Raw genomic sequence first — 21,917 nt, 5'->3', positions numbered from 1 at the left:
TTTCTTCTGATGTCCATCCCTTTTTCCTATTCAGGATTGGGATTGAACTTTAGTTAGGGTCCTCTCTTTTGCTTAGTTTGTTTAGATGTAAAGATTTTAGTGGGTTTATCCTATGTTGTATGTTTATATGAGTAAGTATATACCGTGTGTGTCTTTTTGCTTCTGGGACAACTCACTCAGGATGATCCTTTCCAGGTCCCACCATTTACCTGCAAATTTCATGATTTCCTTATTTTTCATTGCCGAGTAATACTCCATTGTATAGATGTACCACAATTTCTGCATCCATTCTTCAGTTGAGGGGCATCCTGGTTGTTTTCAGCTTCTGGCTATTACAAATAAAGCTGCTACAAACATGGTTGAGCAAATGTCCTTTTTGTGTACTTGAGCCTCTTTTGGATATATGCCTAGGAGTGGTATGGCTGGATCGTGAGGAAGCGCTATTCCTAGTTGTCTGAGAAAGCACCAGATTGATTTCCAGAGTGGTTGTACCAGTTTACATTGCCACCTTTCTCCCCTTTCTCCACAACCTCTCCAGCATGTGTTGTCACTTGAGTTTTTCATCTTGGCCATTCTGATGGGTGTAAGGTAAAATCTCAGGGTTGTTTTGATTTGTATTTTCCTAATGGCTAATGAGGTTGAGCATTTCTTTAAGTGCTTCTCTGCCATTCGATATTATATTCCTCTACAGAGAATTCTCTGTTTAGCTCTGTTCCCCATTTTTTAAGTGGATTACTTGGTTTGCTGGTTTTCAGCTTCTTTAGTTCTTTATATATACTGGATATGAGTCCTCTGTCAGATAAAGGGTTGGTGATGATTCTTTCCCAATCTGTAGGCAGTCGCTTTGTTTTGATGATGGTGTCCTTTGCTTTACAGAAGCTTTTCAATTTCATGAGGTCCCATTTATTGATTGTTATTCTTAGAGCCTGTGCTGTTGGTGTTCTGTTCAGGAAGTTTTCTCCTGTACCAATGAGTTCTAGATTATTCCCCACTTTTTTTCCTAGCTGATTTAATGTGTCTAGTTTTATGTTGAGGTCTTTGATCCACTTGGACTTCAGTTTTGTGCAGGGTGATAAGTATAGATCTATTTTCATTTTCTACATGTAGGCATCCAGTTGGACCAGCACCATTTGTTGAAGATGCTATCTTTTTTCCATTGTATGGTTTTGGCATCTTTGTCAAAAATCAGGTGTCCATAAGTGTGTGGGTTTATTTCTGGGTCTTCTGTTCAGTTCTATTGATCCACCATTCTGTTTCTATGCCAGTACCATGCAGTTTTTATAACTGTTGCTCTATAGTATAGCTTGAGATCAGGGATGGAGATACCTCCAGAAGATCTTTTATTGTAGAGGATTGTTTTGGCAATTCTCGGTTTCTTGTTATTCCATTTGAAGTTGAGAATTTTTCTTTCCAGGTTTGTAAAAAATTGTGTTGGTAATTTGATGGGAATTGCATTAAATCTGTAGATTGCTTTTGGTAAGATGGCCATTTTTACTATGCTAATCCTGCCAAGCCATGAGCATGGGAGATCTTTCCATTTTCTGATATCTTCTTCTAATTCTTCAGAGACTTGAAATTTTTTTCATACAAATCTTTGACTTGCTTGGTTAGGGTTACACCAAGGTACTTTATGTCATTTGTGGATATTGTGAAGGGTGTTGTTTCCCTAATTTCTTTCTCAGCCCTTTTGTCTTTTGTATACAGGAGTGCTACTGATTTTTTTTGAGTTAACATTGTAGCCGGCCACTTTGCTGAAGGTGTTTATCAGCTGTAGGAGTTCCCTGGTAGAGTTTTTGGGGTCACTCATATATACTATCATATCATCTGCAAATAGTGATAATTTAACTTCTTCCTTTCCAAACTGTATCCCCTTGGTCTCCTTCAACTGTCTTATTGCTCTAGCAAGGACTTTGAGCACTATGTTGAAGAGATATGGAGAAAGTGGGCAGCCTTGTCTTGTCCCTGATTTCAGTGGGATTGCTTTAAGTTTCTCTTCGTTCAGTTTGATGTTGGCTATAGGCTTGCTGTATATCGCCTTTACTATGTTTAGATATGTGCCTTGAATCCCTGATTTCTCCAATACTTTAAACATGAATGGATGTTGGATTTTGTCAAATGCTTTTTCAGCATCTATGGAGATTATCATGTGTTTTTTTCTTTCAGTTTGTTAATATGGTGGATCACATTGATGAATTTCCGTATATTGAACCACCCCCGCATACCTGGGATGAAGCCTACTTGGTCATAGTGGATAATATCTTTGATGTGTTCTTGGATTCCGTTTGCAAGTATTTTGTTAAGTATTTTCGCATCAGTGTTCATAAGTGAGATTGGCCTGAAATTCTCTTTCTTTGTTGAGTCTTTGTGAGGTGGAGGTACCAAGGTGACTGTGGCTTCATAGAATGAGTTTGGTAATGTTCCTTCTGTTTCTATTTTGTGGAATAGTTTGAAGAGAATTGGAGTTAGCTTTTCTTTGAAGGTCTGGTAGAATTCTGCGCTGAAGCCATCTGGTCCTGAGCTTTTTTTGGATGGGAGACTTTTGATGACTGCTTCTATTTCTTTGGGGGATATAGGACTATTTAACTGATTTACCTGGTCCTGATTCAGCTTTGATAAGTCAAATTGATCAAGAAAATTGTCCATTTCGTTTAGATTTTCAAATTTTGTGGCATATAGACTTTTGAAATAAGTCCTAATGATTGTTTGGATATCCGCAGTATCTGTAGTTATGTCCCCCTTTTCATTTCTGATTTTGTTGATTTGAGTGGTGTCTCTCTGCCTTTTAGTTAGCTTGGCTAAGTGTTTGTCGATCTTGTTGACTTTCTCAAAGAACCAGCTCTTGGTTTCATTGATTCTTTGAATTGTTTTATTTGTTTCTAATTGATTGATTTCAGCCCTGAGTTTGATTATTTCCAGCTGTCTACTCCTTCTTGGTGTGTCTGCTTCTTCTTTTTCTAGGGTTTTTTAAGTGAGCCATTAAGTTGCTTGAATGAGTTGTCTCGAATTTCTTCTTGAAGGCACTTAGTGCTATGAACTTTCCTCTTAGCACTGCTTTCATTGTGTCCCACAAGTTTGGGTATGTTGTGTCTTCATTTTCATTGATTTCTAGAAAGACTTTAATTTCTTTCTTTATTTCTTCCCTGACCCAGCTGTCATTTAGCAACAAGTTGTTCAGTTTCCATGTGTGTGTAGGTTTTTTGCTATTTCTGTTATTGTTGAAGTCCAGCTTTATTCCATGGTGATCAGACAAGATACAAGAGAATATTTCAATCTTCTTGTATCTGTTGAGGCTTGCTTTGTGACCAACTATATGGTATGTTTTGGAGAAGGTTCCATGAGGTGCTAAGTGAAAGACCCCATATCACCCTGAGTTAAACAGAGTTAAACATAGCTAACGCCATTTTGTGGTGTACCACAGTTCTGGGAAAAATAGTAAAGGCCGGATGGGAACTAAAAATTACTCTGAGAAATCCAGCTAAGTCACCCCCTCAAGATATCTGCAGTCAAGGCTGCCCCAACTGAGCCAAAAACAACTTTGTCCTGACCACCCTCATGGGATATCTGACAGGTGGTCCGGCTGAGATAGGAGTCCTGGGAAAAGCAACATATGGCGGCACTAGTCAAGGTCGTCATAATTGTTTTGACCACCCAGTTCCTGGAATTCTGGTGTCCCTGCCAACCCTGATTCATGTTATGGTTTCATGTGAAAGAGCCAATCAGCTCCCTGTAACTATGCTTCTCGCTTCTGTATCAGTGCTTCTGCTCTAACCCTATAAAAAACCCAACTTTCCACCCGGAAGGGCACGTAAAGTCATCTGAGTGGCTTTCCGCCCGGGTACCCGTATATCCAATAAAGCCTCTTGCTGTTTGCATCCGAACGCCTAGACTCGCTGATCCTTGGGAGGGGGTCTCTCAGACAAAAGATACCCTCAGGGGGTCTTTCATGTGGGGGCTCATCTGGGATTTGAGACCCCCTCCCAGGGACCACCGACCCACCCTCGGGAGGTAAGCTGGCCAGCCGTCTTTTCTGTTGTGTGTAGCCATCATTTTGTCATGTGTTTCTGTGTCTGTTTAGTGTGCAATCTGAGACTTGATCAGGTCATCTGAATCAGGTGGAAATCAGAAGGAGCTGACGGGCTCAGACTTCTCTTCCGCAACCTTTGGGATACGTCCCAGAGGTGTCTGAGAGAGTTTGAGTGGGTTCGGTCCCACTGACTCTCATCTGAGTGGGGGCCAGCTTGGCTCCCCGTCTGACTGGAAGTACGAGCCGACTCAGGCTTTTTGGGGCTTCGCCCCTGACCGAAGGCTACGTGCTCCATTTGGGAGACGGAGAAACCGGATCTCCAACACAGTCTCCATCTGAATTTTTGCTTTCAGTTTTGCGCCAATCTCATGCCGCGCGGCTTGTGTTGTGTTTTGTCTGTCTAATTTTTGTTATAAGTATAGTAAGTGTTTTCTATCTAGCTGAAAACATGGGACAAACTGTCACCACCCCAAAAAGTTTAACTTTACAGCATTTCAAGGAAGTCCGTGATATCGTCCACAACCTCTCGGTGGATGTGCGAAAAGGGAAATGGGACACCTTCTGTTCATCGGAGTGGCCCACCTTTGACGTGGGCTGGCCACGAGATGGCACTTTTAACTTAGAAGTGATTTTACAGGTTAAAGTCAAAGTCATGGATCCTGGACCCCATGGACATCCTGACCAGATTCCCTATATCATCACATGGGAATCTCTGGTCAGGAATCCCCCACCATGGGTAAAACCTTTCCTTCCCCCTCGGCCGAGGTCCACCCCGTCCGCCCCTTTTCCTTCTCCTCCACTAGTTCCAGCCCCGACTAACTCTACACTTTTTCCGGTTCGTATGAAGTCGGATCCAAAGGAGACCTCTGGGCAAAAGAAGACACCCCCAGTGCTGCCGGCAGATGATGGTCCCCTTCTGGACCTCCTAACTGAACAACCTCCTCCATACGGGAACCCAGACCCTGTACCTGTAGAGGAACCAGAGGGGGCGGCTGCAAGACGGGAACCCCAAGAAGAACCCCCCTCGTCCCCGGTAGCAGGGCGACTGAGGGGGCGTCGGGAAATAACTCCTGATCCCTCCTCTCAGGCATTTCCGTTGCGGACGGGGCCAGACCGCCAACTCCAATACTGGCCCTTCTCTGCGTCTGACCTATATAATTGGAAAAATAACAATCCTCCTTTTTCAAAGGACCCTTCTAGGTTAACAGCCCTTATCGAGTCCATTCTAGTGACCCACCAGCCTACCTGGGATGATTGCCAGCAGCTGCTCCAGGCGCTGCTGACCACAGAGGAGAAACAGCGAGTCATCTTAGAGGCCCGCAAAAATGTTCCAGGAGATGATGGACAACCTACCCAACTACCCGACCGGATTGACGCTGCCGTCCCCTTGGAACGGCCCAACTGGGATTTCTCCACTGAACGCGGTAGGGAACACCTACGTCTCTACCGCCAGTTGCTTATAGCGGGTCTCCGAGGGGCTGCAAGGCGCCCTACCAATTTGGCCCAGGTTAAGTTGGTGACTCAAACGTCCCCTTCTGCTTTCTTAGAGCGACTTAAAGAGGCATACCGTATGTACACTCCCTATGATCCAGAGAGCCCAGATCAGGCGACTAACGTGGCCATGTCTTTCATCTGGCAATCTGCCCCAGATATCAGAAGGAAGTTAGAGAGACTAGAAAACTTGAGAGAGTGTTCAGTGCAGGATTTGCTGAAGGAGGCAGAACGGATTTTTAACGAGAGAGACACAGGAAGAGAGAGATGAGAGACTGAAGAAAGAAGCAGAGGAGAGAGAGAATGTGAGAGAACGTAAGAGAAACAGGGAATTCAGTAAGTTGTTGGCAACCGTAGTGACAGGTCAGAGGCAGAATAGACAGGACCTGGGAGGTCGAAGAAACTTCCCACTGGATAAATATCAATGTGCTTACTGTAAAGAAAAAGGTCATTGGGTCCAAAACTGTCCGAAAAAGCCAAAGGGGCCACGCAAACTCCGGCCTCAAACTGCCCTACTCAATCTCGAGGATTAGGGAGGTCGGGGTCAGGAGCCCCCCCCTGAACCCAGGATAACCCTTAACGTGGGGGGCCAACCCGTCACCTTCTTGGTGGACACCGGAGCTCAACACTCAGTGCTCAGCACGTCTCCAGGACCCCTGTCTGATAAGTCAGCATGGGTTCAGGGAGCTACTGGAGGGAAGAAGTGCCGCTGGACCACCGAAAGAAAAGTACTGCTTGCTACTGGTAAGGTGACCCATTCCTTTCTGCATGTACCTGATTGCCCTTACCCTTTGCTTGGAAGAGACCTATTAATGAAACTTAAAGCGCAGATTCATTTTGAAGGGACTAAAGCCCATATTACGGGGCCGCAGGGACAGCCATTACATGTCTTGACCATTAACCTGGAGGATGAATATCGGTTACATGAGCCTGAGAGGCCCCCTGAGAGGCCTCCGGCTGAGGACATATCTGACTGGTTGGACAACTTCCCATCTGCCTGGGCAGAAACAGGGGGAATGGGATTGGCTACCAACAGCCACCTCTAATTATACCCCTCAAAGCGACCGCAACTCCGGTCTCCATCAGACAATACCCTATGTCTTGAGAGGCCTACCAAGGAATCCGGCCCCACATAAAGAGGCTTTTGGAACAGGGAATCTTGACCCCTTGCCAGTCTCCCTGGAATACTCCCCTCCTTCCGGTCAAAAAGCCAGGCACAGGCGATTATCGCCCCGTTCAGGACCTAAGAGAGGTCAATAAGAGGGTAGAGGATATACACCCAACAGTCCCTAATCCATACAGTTTGCTGACCGGATTACCACCGGCCTATATTTGGTATACAGTCCTGGACCTCAAGGATGCATTCTTTTGCCTAAGGCTCCATCCTCAGAGCCAGTCCATTTTTGCCTTTGAATGGAAGGACCCAGAGTTGGGGTTATCAGGACAACTCACTTGGACTAGGCTCCCCCAAGGGTTCAAGAATAGCCCTACCCTGTTTGACGAGGCATTACATCGAGACCTGGCTAACTTTAGGGTATTACACCCAGCCCTAATCTTGCTCCAATACGTGGATGATCTCCTCCTGGCTGCAAGAACTGAAGAACAATGTAGGGAAGGAACAAAGGCCCTCTTGAGGGCTTTGGGAACTCTGGGGTATAGGGCCTCAGCTAAAAAGGCCCAAATATGTCAGAGGCAAGTCACCTACTTAGGCTATCAGATCAGGGATGGTCAAAGATGGCTGACAAGAGCACGAAAACAAACAATCCTGAATATTCCAGTGCCTAAAAGCCCAAAGCAGTTGAGGGAGTTCTTGGGAACGGCGGGGTTCTGTCGGCTCTGGATTCCAGGATTTGCCGAAATGGCTGCACCGCTCTACCCACCCACCGAACCAGGTACCCTTTTCACCTGGGGGAATGAGCAACAAACGGCCTTCACAGCTATTAAAGAGGCCTTAATAACCTCCCCCGCATTGGGACTTCCCGACTTAAATAAGCCCTTTGAGCTATTTGTTGATGAGAAACAAGGCTATGCTAAAGGAGTCCTGACTCAAAGACTGGGGCCATGGAGGCGCCCGATTGCCTACCTGTCCAAGAAACTTGACCCGGTGGCTTCAGGGTGGCCTCCCTGTTTGAGGATGGTCGCGGCAATTGCCCTCCTAACCAAAGACTCAAGTAAGCTAACAATGGGGCAACCGATAACAATTTTGGCTCCTCATGCAGTGGAAGCCCTGGTCAAACAACCTCCGGGCCAATGGCTTTCACATGCCCGCATGACCCACTATCAGTCTCTACTACTAGACACTGACCACGTACGTTTTGGCTCTGTGGTAACACTCAATCCAGCATCACTACTTCCCCTACCGGAGAGTCCAGAAACTCATGACTGTCTCCAGATACTTGCAGAGGTACATGGCACCTGGCCTGATTTGACCGATCAGCCCCTCCCTGATGCCGACTTCATCTGGTACACAGATGGGAGCAGTTTTTTAGACAACGGAGAACGAAGAGCAGGGGCTGCGGTCACCACTGAGACTAAGGTAATTTGGGCTAGGGCCTTACCACCTGGTACCTCGGCACAGCGGGCTGAACTCATCGCCCTAACTCAAGCCCTCCAGATGGCAGAAGGTAAGAAGCTTAACGTCTATACCAATAGCCGCTATGCCTTTGCCACGGCCCATATTCATGGGGAAATATACCGAAGAAGGGGACTGTTGACCTCGGAGGGAAAAGAAATCAAAAACAAGGCTGAAATACTAGCCTTGCTCGAGGCGTTGTTCCTACCCTTAAAGTTGAGCATCATTCACTGTCCGGGCCACCAAAAAGGGAACAGCCCTGAGGCTCGAGGTAACCGCCTGGCAGATGAAACTGCCCGTAGGGTGGCTCAACAGGAAAGCCCTACTGTTTCTCAAGTCCTGACAATAGAGGAAACAATCATAGACTCCCCTACACGAGATCAAGGGCCTGTTTTTCAATATGGCCAGGAAGACCAAAACCTACTAAAAGAAATGGGGGCTACCTACCACCCTAAAACGCAGAAATGGACATTAGAGGGAAAACTAGTGTGGCCCCAACGTTTGACCTATTACTTGGTTGATTATCTCCATAAACTGACCCACCTGAGTTACAGAAAAATGAAAGCCCTTCTTGAAAATGAAGAAAACACCTACCATCTGCTGGGGAAAGACAAGATTCTACGGCAAGTGGCAGAAAGGTGCACCGTGTGTGCACAAGTAAATGCTGGACACAGTAAGGTGGGTCCTGGGGCCAGAGTCCGGGGACACCGACCCGGAACCCATTGGGAATTTGATTTCACAGAAGTCAAGCCTGGACTATATGGATACCGGTATCTGCTGGTGTTCGTGGACACTTTCTCTGGATGGGTAGAAGCCTACCCTACCAAACATGAAACTGCCAGAGTCGTCACCAAAAAGCTTTAGGAAGAAATCTTCCCCGGGTATGGTATGCCACAGGCACTGGGCTCCGACAACGGCCCTGCATTCATCTCCCAGGTAAGTCAGTCGGTGGCCACACTACTGGGGATTGATTGGAAATTACACTGTGCTTATCGTCCCCAAAGCTCAGGACAGGTAGAACAAATGAATAGAACTATTAAGGAGACTTTAACTAAATTGACGCTTGCAACTGGCGTTAGGGATTGGGTGACCCTCCTCCCCTTAGCACTGTATTGGGCCCGAAATACACCTGGCCCTCATGGACTCACTCCTTTTGAAATCCTTTATGGTGCCCCACCGCCAGCTGCCCACTTCCTCGACCCTGACATAACCTCTTTCTCTCGACCTCTCCAAGCTCATTTACAGGCACTGCAAATCGTACAACAGGAGGTCTGGAAACCACTGGCAGCTGCATACCAAGAACAGCTAAATCAACCTGTGATACCCCACCAATTCCAGATCGGGGACGTGGTCTGGGTGCGACGACATCAGACCAAGAACCTAGAGCCGCGCTGGAAGGGACCCTACACTGTACTACTAACGACACCCACGGCCCTAAAGGTAGACGGCATCGCAGCCTGGGTCCACGCCTCCCACGTCAAGGCCGCCAATTCCGAACTCCTACCCGACCACCCGGAGTCGAAAGCCAGATGGAAACTTCACCGCACCCAAAATCCCTTAAAGATAAGATTGACTCGTGGGGAGCCCTAATAAGCTTGTGTCTAATTTTAAGTCTAGAAATAACTTATGCTTCCCCTCATCAGGTTTACAATTATACTTGGGTCATCGAAAACCAAGCTGGGGATATAGTCATGACAAGCTCCTCTATTGGGGCCCAGCCCCATTGGCCAGATTTAGAAGTGGATCTCTGTGCCCTTGCCCTTGGAGCAGATACCGACTGGGCAGTTCCTGATATTTTTTGACCTCCACCTGGGGGCCGAGCGCCTGAACGGATAACCCCAGGATGGGCCACTGATCCAAGCTGCATCAATTCGGTTGGGAGGGCCCTTTTGCGGGGCCCTCCCGGCAGTGGGGTATGGGGTATTTATGTCTGTCCTGGTACACATCGGAATAGAACTCTCCATCATAAATGTGGGTGGACAGATCAATATTTTTGTGCCTCATGGGGATGTGAAACCTCAGGAGACACTCACTGGAAGCCCTCCTCCTCCTGGGACTATATTACAGTAAAAAGAAAGAATCCCACATCTGTCCCTCTTAATACACCTCTCCAACAAACCACGTTGGGGGTATGTAATCCTCAGGGCAAAACTAAAGGATGGTGCAATCCCCTGTTGATTCAATTTACTCCACAAGCCAAACACCAGATTTGGACTTCACAAGGATTTAGATGGGGCCTCCGGGTTTATAAAGATCGAAAGGACATAGGCCTCACCTTTCGGCTCAGGCTTATAAAGGTCTTACCTATTACTAGGTCTGTGGGCCCCAACCCGGTCTTGTCAGATCAGAAAAGACCCTCTCAGCCAAAACATCCACCCCTATGGCCCACGGCCCCAAATGCTTCTGTTTCTTCCCCTAGCCCGACTGTCATAGACCCTACTATACAGCCTCCCCAGAGGCCTAGATCAGGAGATAGACTTCTAGATCTAATAACAGGAGCTTATCAGGTGCTAAACCACTCCAATCCCGATCAGACCCAAGAATGCTGGTTATGCCTGGTTTCAACTCCACCCTATTATGAAGGATTGGCCGTAATGGGTAACTTTTTTAACCATACAAGCCCTCCAGCGAACTGCTACCCCTCTGCCCAACATAGATTGACTCTGTCTGAAGTGTCCGGGCAGGGGCTTTGTGTCGGAAAGATACCTGTGGCTTATCAGCAACTTTGTGATTCCACTGCCAATATTGATACTGGAAATTACTACCTGACTGGTCCCAATGGTACCTATTGGGCATGTAATACCGGCCTAACCCCCTGCATATCAGCTATAGGCTGGAATGCTGGTTCTGACTTTTGTGTCCTTATTGAATTATGGCCTAAGATAGTCTATCACAAACCGGACTGTATCTACAGACACTTTGAAGAAAGAATTCGGTATCATAGGGAACCCGTGTCTTTAACTTTGGCAATAATTCTAGGAGGGCTAACAGTCGGAGGCATTGCCGCCGGAATTGGGACTGGGGCCACCGCCTTGACAGCAACGAATCAATTCCAACAGCTACAGCAGGCTATGCATACCGACTTACAGGCATTGGAAGAATCAGTAAGTGCCCTAGAAAAATCCTTAACCTCTCTGTCAGAAGTGGTCTTACAGAATCGAAGGGGGCTAGATATCCTCTTCTTACAAGAAGGGGGATTATGTACAGCCTTAAGAGAAGAATGTTGCTTTTATGCCGACCATACCGGCTTAGTAAGAGATAATATGGCCAAGCTCAGAGAAAGACTTAGCCAGAGAGAGAAACTCTTCAAGGAGGGACAGAGTTGGTATGAAAGTTGGTTCAATAAAGCCCCCTGGTTCACCACCCTCGTTTCCTCCCTCATGGGCCCCCTGATCATAATTCTCTTGATACTGTTATTTGGGCCTTGTATTCTAAATCGGCTGGTCCAGTTCATAAAAGATCGGCTCTCTGTCATACAAGCGTTGGTACTGACCCAACAGTATCATCAACTCTGACAGCGGGAAACAGAAAGTACTTGCCCCTAGGCCCTAGAATGGAAGATTCCATTCTAAGTTAGCAAAGAAATGGGGGAATGAAAGACCCCATATCACCCTGAGTTAAACAGAGTTAAACATAGCTAATGCCATTTTGTGGTGTACCACAGTTCTGGGAAAAATAGTAAAGGCCGGATGGGAACTAAAAATTACTCTGAGAAATCCAGCTAAGTCACCCCCTCAAGATATCTGCAGTCAAGGCTGCCCCAACTGAGCCAAAAACAACTTTGTCCTGACCACCCTCATGGGATATCTGACAGGTGGTCCGGCTGAGATAGGAGTCCTGGGAAAAGCAACATATGGCGGCACTAGTCAAGGTCGTCATAATTGTTTTGACCACCCAGTTCCTGGAATTCTGGTGTCCCTGCCAACCCTGATTCATGTTATGGTTTCATGTGAAAGAGCCAATCAGCTCCCTGTAACTCTGCTTCTCGCTTCTGTATCAGTGCTTCTGCTCTAACCCTATAAAAAACCCAACTTTCCACCCGGAAGGGCACGTAAAGTCATCTGAGTGGCTTTCCGCCCGGGTACCCGTATATCCAATAAAGCCTCTTGCTGTTTGCATCCGAACGCCTAGACTCGCTGATCCTTGGGAGGGGGTCTCTCAGACAAAAGATACCCTCAGGGGGTCTTTCATGTGGGGGCTCATCTGGGATTTGAGACCCCCTCCCAGGGACCACCGACCCACCCTCGGGAGGTAAGCTGGCCAGCCGTCTTTTCTGTTGTGTGTAGCCATCATTTTGTCATGTGTTTCTGTGTCTGTTTAGTGTGCAATCTGAGACTTGATCAGGTCATCTGAATCAGGTGGAAATCAGAAGGAGCTGACGGGCTCAGACTTCTCTTCCGCAACCTTTGGGATACGTCCCAGAGGTGTCTGAGAGAGTTTGAGTGGGTTCGGTCCCACTGACTCTCATCTGAGTGGGGGCCAGCTTGGCTCCCCGTCTGACTGGAAGTACGAGCTGACTCAGGCTTTTTGGGGCTTCGCCCCTGACCGAAGGCTACGTGCTCCATTTGGGAGACGGAGAAACCGGATCTCCAACACAGTCTCCATCTGAATTTTTGCTTTCAGTTTTGCGCCAATCTCGTGCCGCGCGGCTTGTGTTGTGTTTTGTCTGTCTAATTTTTGTTATAAGTATAGTAAGTGTTTTCTATCTAGCTGAAAACATGGGACAAACTGTCACCACCCCAAAAAGTTTAACTTTACAGCATTTCAAGGAAGTCCGTGATATCGTCCACAACCTCTCGGTGGATGTGCGAAAAGGGAAATGGGACACCTTCTGTTCATCGGAGTGGCCCACCTTTGACGTGGGCTGGCCACGAGATGGCACTTTTAACTTAGAAGTGATTTTACAGGTTAAAGTCAAAGTCATGGATCCTGGACCCCATGGACATCCTGACCAGATTCCCTATATCATCACATGGGAATCTCTGGTCAGGAATCCCCCACCATGGGTAAAACCTTTCCTTCCCCCTCGGCCGAGGTCCACCCCGTCCGCCCCTTTTCCTTCTCCTCCACTAGTTCCAGCCCCTACTAACTCTACACTTTTTCCGGTTCGTATGAAGTCGGATCCAAAGGAGACCTCTGGGCAAAAGAAGACACCCCCAGTGCTGCCGGCAGATGATGGTCCCCTTCTGGACCTCCTAACTGAACAACCTCCTCCATACGGGAACCCAGACCCTGTACCTGTAGAGGAACCAGAGGGGGCGGCTGCAAGACGGGAACCCCAAGAAGAACCCCCCTCGTCCCCGGTAGCAGGGCGACTGAGGGGGCGTCGGGAAATAACTCCTGATCCCTCCTCTCAGGCATTTCCGTTGCGGACGGGGCCAGACCGCCAACTCCAATACTGGCCCTTCTCTGCGTCTGACCTATATAATTGGAAAAATAACAATCCTCCTTTTTCAAAGGACCCTTCTAGGTTAACAGCCCTTATCGAGTCCATTCTAGTGACCCACCAGCCTACCTGGGATGATTGCCAGCAGCTGCTCCAGGCGCTGCTGACCACAGAGGAGAAACAGCGAGTCATCTTAGAGGCCCGCAAAAATGTTCCAGGAGATGATGGACAACCTACCCAACTACCCGACCGGATTGATGCTGCCGTCCCCTTGGAACGGCCCAACTGGGATTTCTTCACTGAACGCGGTAGGGAACACCTACGTCTCTACCGCCAGTTGCTTATAGCGGGTCTCCGAGGGGCTGCAAGGCGCCCTACCAATTTGGCCCAGGTTAAGTTGGTGACTCAAACGTCCCCTTCTGCTTTCTTAGAGCGACTTAAAGAGGCATACCGTATGTACACTCCCTATGATCCAGAGAGCCCAGATCAGGCGACTAACGTGGCCATGTCTTTCATCTGGCAATCTGCCCCAGATATCAGAAGGAAGTTAGAGAGACTAGAAAACTTGAGAGAGTGTTCAGTGCAGGATTTGCTGAAGGAGGCAGAACGGATTTTTAACGAGAGAGACACAGGAAGAGAGAGATGAGAGACTGAAGAAAGAAGCAGAGGAGAGAGAGAATGTGAGAGAACGTAAGAGAAACAGGGAATTCAGTAAGTTGTTGGCAACCGTAGTGACAGGTCAGAGGCAGAATAGACAGGACCTGGGAGGTCGAAGAAACTTCCCACTGGATAAATATCAATGTGCTTACTGTAAAGAAAAAGGTCATTGGGTCCAAAACTGTCCGAAAAAGCCAAAGGGGCCACGCAAACTCCGGCCTCAAACTGCCCTACTCAATCTCGAGGATTAGGGAGGTCGGGGTCAGGAGCCCCCCCCCTGAACCCAGGATAACCCTTAACGTGGGGGGCCAACCCGTCACCTTCTTGGTGGACACCGGAGCTCAACACTCAGTGCTCAGCACGTCTCCAGGACCCCTGTCTGATAAGTCAGCATGGGTTCAGGGAGCTACTGGAGGGAAGAAGTGCCGCTGGACCACCGAAAGAAAAGTACTGCTTGCTACTGGTAAGGTGACCCATTCCTTTCTGCATGTACCTGATTGCCCTTACCCTTTGCTTGGAAGAGACCTATTAATGAAACTTAAAGCGCAGATTCATTTTGAAGGGACTAAAGCCCATATTACGGGGCCGCAGGGACAGCCATTACATGTCTTGACCATTAACCTGGAGGATGAATATCGGTTACATGAGCCTGAGAGGCCCCCTGAGAGGCCTCCGGCTGAGGACATATCTGACTGGTTGGACAACTTCCCATCTGCCTGGGCAGAAACAGGGGGAATGGGATTGGCTACCAACAGCCACCTCTAATTATACCCCTCAAAGCGACCGCAACTCCGGTCTCCATCAGACAATACCCTATGTCTTGAGAGGCCTACCAAGGAATCCGGCCCCACATAAAGAGGCTTTTGGAACAGGGAATCTTGACCCCTTGCCAGTCTCCCTGGAATACTCCCCTCCTTCCGGTCAAAAAGCCAGGCACAGGCGATTATCGCCCCGTTCAGGACCTAAGAGAGGTCAATAAGAGGGTAGAGGATATACATCCAACAGTCCCTAATCCATACAGTTTGCTGACCGGATTACCACCGGCCTATATTTGGTATACAGTCCTGGACCTCAAGGATGCATTCTTTTGCCTAAGGCTCCATCCTCAGAGCCAGTCCATTTTTGCCTTTGAATGGAAGGACCCAGAGTTGGGGTTATCAGGACAACTCACTTGGACTAGGCTCCCCCAAGGGTTCAAGAATAGCCCTACCCTGTTTGACGAGGCATTACATCGAGACCTGGCTAACTTTAGGGTATTACACCCAGCCCTAATCTTGCTCCAATACGTGGATGATCTCCTCCTGGCTGCAAGAACTGAAGAACAATGTAGGGAAGGAACAAAGGCCCTCTTGAGGGCTTTGGGAACTCTGGGGTATAGGGCCTCAGCTAAAAAGGCCCAAATATGTCAGAGGCAAGTCACCTACTTAGGCTATCAGATCAGGGATGGTCAAAGATGGCTGACAAGAGCACGAAAACAAACAATCCTGAATATTCCAGTGCCTAAAAGCCCAAAGCAGTTGAGGGAGTTCTTGGGAACGGCGGGGTTCTGTCGGCTCTGGATTCCAGGATTTGCCGAAATGGCTGCACCGCTCTACCCACCCACCGAACCAGGTACCCTTTTCACCTGGGGGAATGAGCAACAAACGGCCTTCACAGCTATTAAAGAGGCCTTAATAACCTCCCCCGCATTGGGACTTCCCGACTTAAATAAGCCCTTTGAGCTATTTGTTGATGAGAAACAAGGCTATGCTAAAGGAGTCCTGACTCAAAGACTGGGGCCATGGAGGCGCCCGATTGCCTACCTGTCCAAGAAACTTGACCCGGTGGCTTCAGGGTGGCCTCCCTGTTTGAGGATGGTCGCGGCAATTGCCCTCCTAACCAAAGACTCAAGTAAGCTAACAATGGGGCAACCGATAACAATTTTGGCTCCTCATGCAGTGGAAGCCCTGGTCAAACAACCTCCGGGCCAATGGCTTTCACATGCCCGCATGACCCACTATCAGTCTCTACTACTAGACACTGACCACGTACGTTTTGGCTCTGTGGTAACACTCAATCCAGCATCACTACTTCCCCTACCGGAGAGTCCAGAAACTCATGACTGTCTCCAGATACTTGCAGAGGTACATGGCACCCGGCCTGATTTGACCGATCAGCCCCTCCCTGATGCCGACTTCACCTGGTACACAGATGGGAGCAGTTTTTTAGACAACGGAGAACGAAGAGCAGGGGCTGCGGTCACCACTGAGACTAAGGTAATTTGGGCTAGGGCCTTACCACCTGGTACCTCGGCACAGCGGGCTGAACTCATCGCCCTAACTCAAGCCCTCCAGATGGCAGAAGGTAAGAAGCTTAACGTCTATACCAATAGCCGCTATGCCTTTGCCACGGCCCATATTCATGGGGAAATATACCGAAGAAGGGGACTGTTGACCTCGGAGGGAAAAGAAATCAAAAACAAGGCTGAAATACTAGCCTTGCTCGAGGCGTTGTTCCTACCCTTAAAGTTGAGCATCATTCACTGTCCGGGCCACCAAAAAGGGAACAGCCCTGAGGCTCGAGGTAACCGCCTGGCAGATGAAACTGCCCGTAGGGTGGCTCAACAGGAAAGCCCTACTGTTTCTCAAGTCCTGACAATAGAGGATACAATCATAGACTCCCCTACACGAGATCAAGGGCCTGTTTTTCAATATGGCCAGGAAGACCAAAACCTACTAAAAGAAATGGGGGCTACCTACCACCCTAAAACGCAGAAATGGACATTAGAGGGAAAACTAGTGTGGCCCCAACGTTTGACCTATTACTTGGTTGATTATCTCCATAAACTGACCCACCTGAGTTACAGAAAAATGAAAGCCCTTCTTGAAAATGAAGAAAACACCTACCATCTGCTGGGGAAAGACAAGATTCTACGGCAAGTGGCAGAAAGGTGCACCGTGTGTGCACAAGTAAATGCTGGACACAGTAAGGTGGGTCCTGGGGCCAGAGTCCGGGGACACCGACCCGGAACCCATTGGGAATTTGATTTCACAGAAGTCAAGCCTGGACTATATGGATACCGGTATCTGCTGGTGTTCGTGGACACTTTCTCTGGATGGGTAGAAGCCTACCCTACCAAACATGAAACTGCCAGAGTCGTCACCAAAAAGCTTTAGGAAGAAATCTTCCCCGGGTATGGTATGCCACAGGCACTGGGCTCCGACAACGGCCCTGCATTCATCTCCCAGGTAAGTCAGTCGGTGGCCACACTACTGGGGATTGATTGGAAATTACACTGTGCTTATCGTCCCCAAAGCTCAGGACAGGTAGAACGAATGAATAGAACTATTAAGGAGACTTTAACTAAATTGACGCTTGCAACTGGCGTTAGGGATTGGGTGACCCTCCTCCCCTTAGCACTGTATTGGGCCCGAAATACACCTGGCCCTCATGGACTCACTCCTTTTGAAATCCTTTATGGTGCCCCACCGCCAGCTGCCCACTTCCTCGACCCTGACATAGCCTCTTTCTCTCGACCTCTCCAAGCTCATTTACAGGCACTGCAAATCGTACAACAGGAGGTCTGGAAACCACTGGCAGCTGCATACCAAGAACAGCTAAATCAACCTGTGATACCCCACCAATTCCAGATCGGGGACGTGGTCTGGGTGCGACGACATCAGACCAAGAACCTAGAGCCGCGCTGGAAGGGACCCTACACTGTACTACTAACGACACCCACGGCCCTAAAGGTAGACGGCATCGCAGCCTGGGTCCACGCCTCCCACGTCAAGGCCGCCAATTCCGAACTCCTACCCGACCACCCGGAGTCGAAAGCCAGATGGAAACTTCACCGCACCCAAAATCCCTTAAAGATAAGATTGACTCGTGGGGAGCCCTAATAAGCTTGTGTCTAATTTTAAGTCTAGAAATAACTTATGCTTCCCCTCATCAGGTTTACAATTATACTTGGGTCATCGAAAACCAAGCTGGGGATATAGTCATGACAAGCTCCTCTATTGGGGCCCAGCCCCATTGGCCAGATTTAGAAGTGGATCTCTGTGCCCTTGCCCTTGGAGCAGATACCGACTGGGCAGTTCCTGATATTTTTTGACCTCCACCTGGGGGCCGAGCGCCTGAACGGATAACCCCAGGATGGGCCACTGATCCAAGCTGCATCAATTCGGTTGGGAGGGCCCTTTTGCGGGGCCCTCCCGGCAGTGGGGTATGGGGTATTTATGTCTGTCCTGGTACACATCGGAATAGAACTCTCCATCATAAATGTGGGTGGACAGATCAATATTTTTGTGCCTCATGGGGATGTGAAACCTCAGGAGACACTCACTGGAAGCCCTCCTCCTCCTGGGACTATATTACAGTAAAAAGAAAGAATCCCACATCTGTCCCTCTTAATACACCTCTCCAACAAACCACGTTGGGGGTATGTAATCCTCAGGGCAAAACTAAAGGATGGTGCAATCCCCTGTTGATTCAATTTACTCCACAAGCCAAACACCAGATTTGGACTTCACAAGGATTTAGATGGGGCCTCCGGGTTTATAAAGATCGAAAGGACATAGGCCTCACCTTTCGGCTCAGGCTTATAAAGGTCTTACCTATTACTAGGTCTGTGGGCCCCAACCCGGTCTTGTCAGATCAGAAAAGACCCTCTCAGCCAAAACATCCACCCCTATGGCCCACGGCCCCAAATGCTTCTGTTTCTTCCCCTAGCCCGACTGTCATAGACCCTACTATACAGCCTCCCCAGAGGCCTAGATCAGGAGATAGACTTCTAGATCTAATAACAGGAGCTTATCAGGTGCTAAACCACTCCAATCCCGATCAGACCCAAGAATGCTGGTTATGCCTGGTTTCAACTCCACCCTATTATGAAGGATTGGCCGTAATGGGTAACTTTTTTAACCATACAAGCCCTCCAGCGAACTGCTACCCCTCTGCCCAACATAGATTGACTCTGTCTGAAGTGTCCGGGCAGGGGCTTTGTGTCGGAAAGATACCTGTGGCTTATCAGCAACTTTGTGATTCCACTGCCAATATTGATACCGGAAATTACTACCTGACTGGTCCCAATGGTACCTATTGGGCATGTAATACCGGCCTAACCCCCTGCATATCAGCTATAGGCTGGAATGCTGGTTCTGACTTTTGTGTCCTTATTGAATTATGGCCTAAGATAGTCTATCACAAACCGGACTATATCTACAGACACTTTGAAGAAAGAATTCGGTATCATAGGGAACCCGTGTCTTTAACTTTGGCAATAATTCTAGGGGGGCTAACAGTAGGAGGCATTGCCGCCGGAATTGGGACTGGGGCCACCGCCTTGACAGCAACGAATCAATTCCAACAACTACAGCAGGCTATGCATACCGACTTACAGGCATTGGAAGAATCAGTAAGTGCCCTAGAAAAATCCTTAACCTCTCTGTCAGAAGTGGTCTTACAGAATCGAAGGGGGCTAGATATCCTCTTCTTACAAGAAGGGGGATTATGTGCAGCCTTAAGAGAAGAATGTTGCTTTTATGCCGACTATACCGGCTTAGTAAGAGATAATATGGCCAAGCTCAGAGAAAGACTTAGCCAGAGAGAGAAACTCTTCAAGGAGGGACAGAGTTGGTATGAAAGTTGGTTCAATAAAGCCCCCTGGTTCACCACCCTCGTTTCCTCCCTCATGGGCCCCCTGATCATAATTCTCTTGATTCTGTTATTTGGGCCTTGTATTCTAAATCGGCTGGTCCAGTTCATAAAAGATCGGCTCTCTGTCATACAAGCGTTGGTACTGACCCAACAGTATCATCAACTCTGACAGCGGGAAACAGAAAGTACTTGCCCCTAGGCCCTAGAATGGAAGATTCCATTCTAAGTTAGCAAAGAAATGGGGGAATGAAAGACCCCATATCACCCTGAGTTAAACAGAGTTAAACATAGCTAATGCCATTTTGTGGTGTACCACAGTTCTGGGAAAAATAGTAAAGGCCGGATGGGAACTAAAAATTACTCTGAGAAATCCAGCTAAGTCACCCCCTCAAGATATCTGCGGTCAAGGCTGCCCCAACTGAGCCAAAAACAACTTTGTCCTGACCACCCTCATGGGATATCTGACAGGTGGTCCGGCTGAGATAGGAGTCCTGGGAAAAGCAACATATGGCGGCACTAGTCAAGGTCGTCATAATTGTTTTGACCACCCAGTTCCTGGAATTCTGGTGTCCCTGCCAACCCTGATTCATGTTATGGTTTCATGTGAAAGAGCCAGTCAGCTCCCTGTAACTATGCTTCTCGCTTCTGTATCAGTGCTTCTGCTCTAACCCTATAAAAAAAAACCCAGCTTTCCACCCGGAAGGGCGCGTAAAGTCATCTGAGTGGCTTTCCGCCCGGGTACCCGTATATCCAATAAAGCCTCTTGCTGTTTGCATCCGAACGCCTAGACTCGCTGATCCTTGGGAGGGGGTCTCTCAGACAAAAGATACCCTCAGGGGGTCTTTCACTAAGAAGAAGGTAAATTCTTTTGTGTCCGGGTGTAAAGTTCTGTAAATATCTGTGAGGTCCATTTGATTCATGATCTCTATCAGAGATATTGTTTCTTTGTTTAATTTCTGTTTTGTTGACCTGTCCTTTGTTGACAGTGGGGTGTTGAAGTCTCCCACTATTAATGTGTGGGGATCTATATGTGGTTTAAATTTTATCAATGTTTCTTTTACAAATGTGGGTGCTCTTGTATTTGGGGCATAGATGTTCAGGATTGTGATGTCTTCCTGGTAGAAATTTCCCTTGATGAGTATGAAGTGTCTTTCCCCATCTCTTTTTATTAATTTTGGTTGAAAGTCTATTTTATCAGATATTAGAATGGCTACTCCTGCTTGTTTCTTGGCTCCATTTGCTTGGAAAGTCATCTTCTAACCTTTTACCCTCAGGTAATATCTATCTTTGTGCCTTAGGTGTGTTTCTTGTATGCAACAGATTGCTCGGTTTTGTTTACCTATTCATTCTGTTAATCTGTGTCTTTTTACTGGAGAGTTGAGTCCATTGATGTTGAGAGAGATTAATGACCAGTGGCTGTTAGATCCTTTGATTTTGATGTTGGCTGTGGTCATAAGGTTGTGTGCTTGGTTGCTTTTTGTTTTACTGTAGTAAGGTTAATTATTTCCTGTGTTTTCTTGACAGAAGCTAATTTTCTTGGGTTGTATTTTTCCTTCCAGTGTCTTCTGTTATGCTGGATTTGTGTTTAGGTATTGTTGAATTTTGTTTTTGTTATTGAATATCTTGTTTTCTCCGTCTATGAGGACTCAGAGTTTTGCAGGGTATAGTAGCCTGGGCTGACATCTGTGTTCTCTTAGGGTCTGCATGATATCCGTCCAGGCCCTTCTAGCTTCCATAGTCTCTGTTTAAAAGTCAGGTGTGATTCTAATGGGTTTGCCATTATATGTTACTTGGCCTTTTTCCCTTGCAGCTTTTAGTATTTTTTCTTTGTTCTGTATACTTACTGTTTTGATTATTATATGGCGGTAGGATTTTCTTTTCTGGTCAAATTTGTTGGGTGTTCTGTAGGCCTCTTGTATTCTTATTGGCCTCTCCTTAAGTTGGGGAAATTTTCTTCAATGATTTTGTTAAAAATATTTTCTGGGCCTTGGAGAAGGGAGTCTTCTTTTTCCTCTATACCTATTATTCTTAGGTTTTGTCTTTTCCTATTGTCTTGGATTTCTTGGACGGTCTGTGTCAGGAATTTTTTGGATTTAACATTTTCTTTGACAGATACATTGATTTCTTCCATTAAATCTTCTACACCTGAG

At 47.5% G+C, this 21,917-nt stretch overlaps 2 protein-coding genes across 2 annotated transcripts; both read left to right on the top strand.

Annotated features, from left to right (window-relative positions):
- Positions 1-4,472: 4,472 nt before the first annotated feature.
- LOC129672053 (uncharacterized) lies at positions 4,473-9,866 on the top strand. Its single transcript, XM_055601253.1, is given in 3 exon segments — positions 4,473-5,755; positions 5,757-6,541; positions 6,544-9,866. Coding segments are annotated over 3 exon segments (5,202 nt in total). The 3' UTR covers positions 9,678-9,866.
- A 2,939-nt stretch (positions 9,867-12,805) lies between these two features.
- LOC129672052 (uncharacterized) lies at positions 12,806-18,200 on the top strand. Its single transcript, XM_055601252.1, is given in 4 exon segments — positions 12,806-14,088; positions 14,090-14,399; positions 14,401-14,875; positions 14,878-18,200. Coding segments are annotated over 4 exon segments (5,202 nt in total). The 3' UTR covers positions 18,012-18,200.
- Positions 18,201-21,917: the final 3,717 nt, after the last annotated feature.

This window comes from Psammomys obesus, unplaced genomic scaffold, assembly GCF_907164565.1.
Source record: "Psammomys obesus unplaced genomic scaffold, mPsaObe1.curated_primary_1811, whole genome shotgun sequence".
Lineage (NCBI taxonomy): Eukaryota > Metazoa > Chordata > Mammalia > Rodentia > Muridae > Psammomys > Psammomys obesus.
This window is presented reverse-complemented; position numbering and strand designations above follow the sequence as displayed.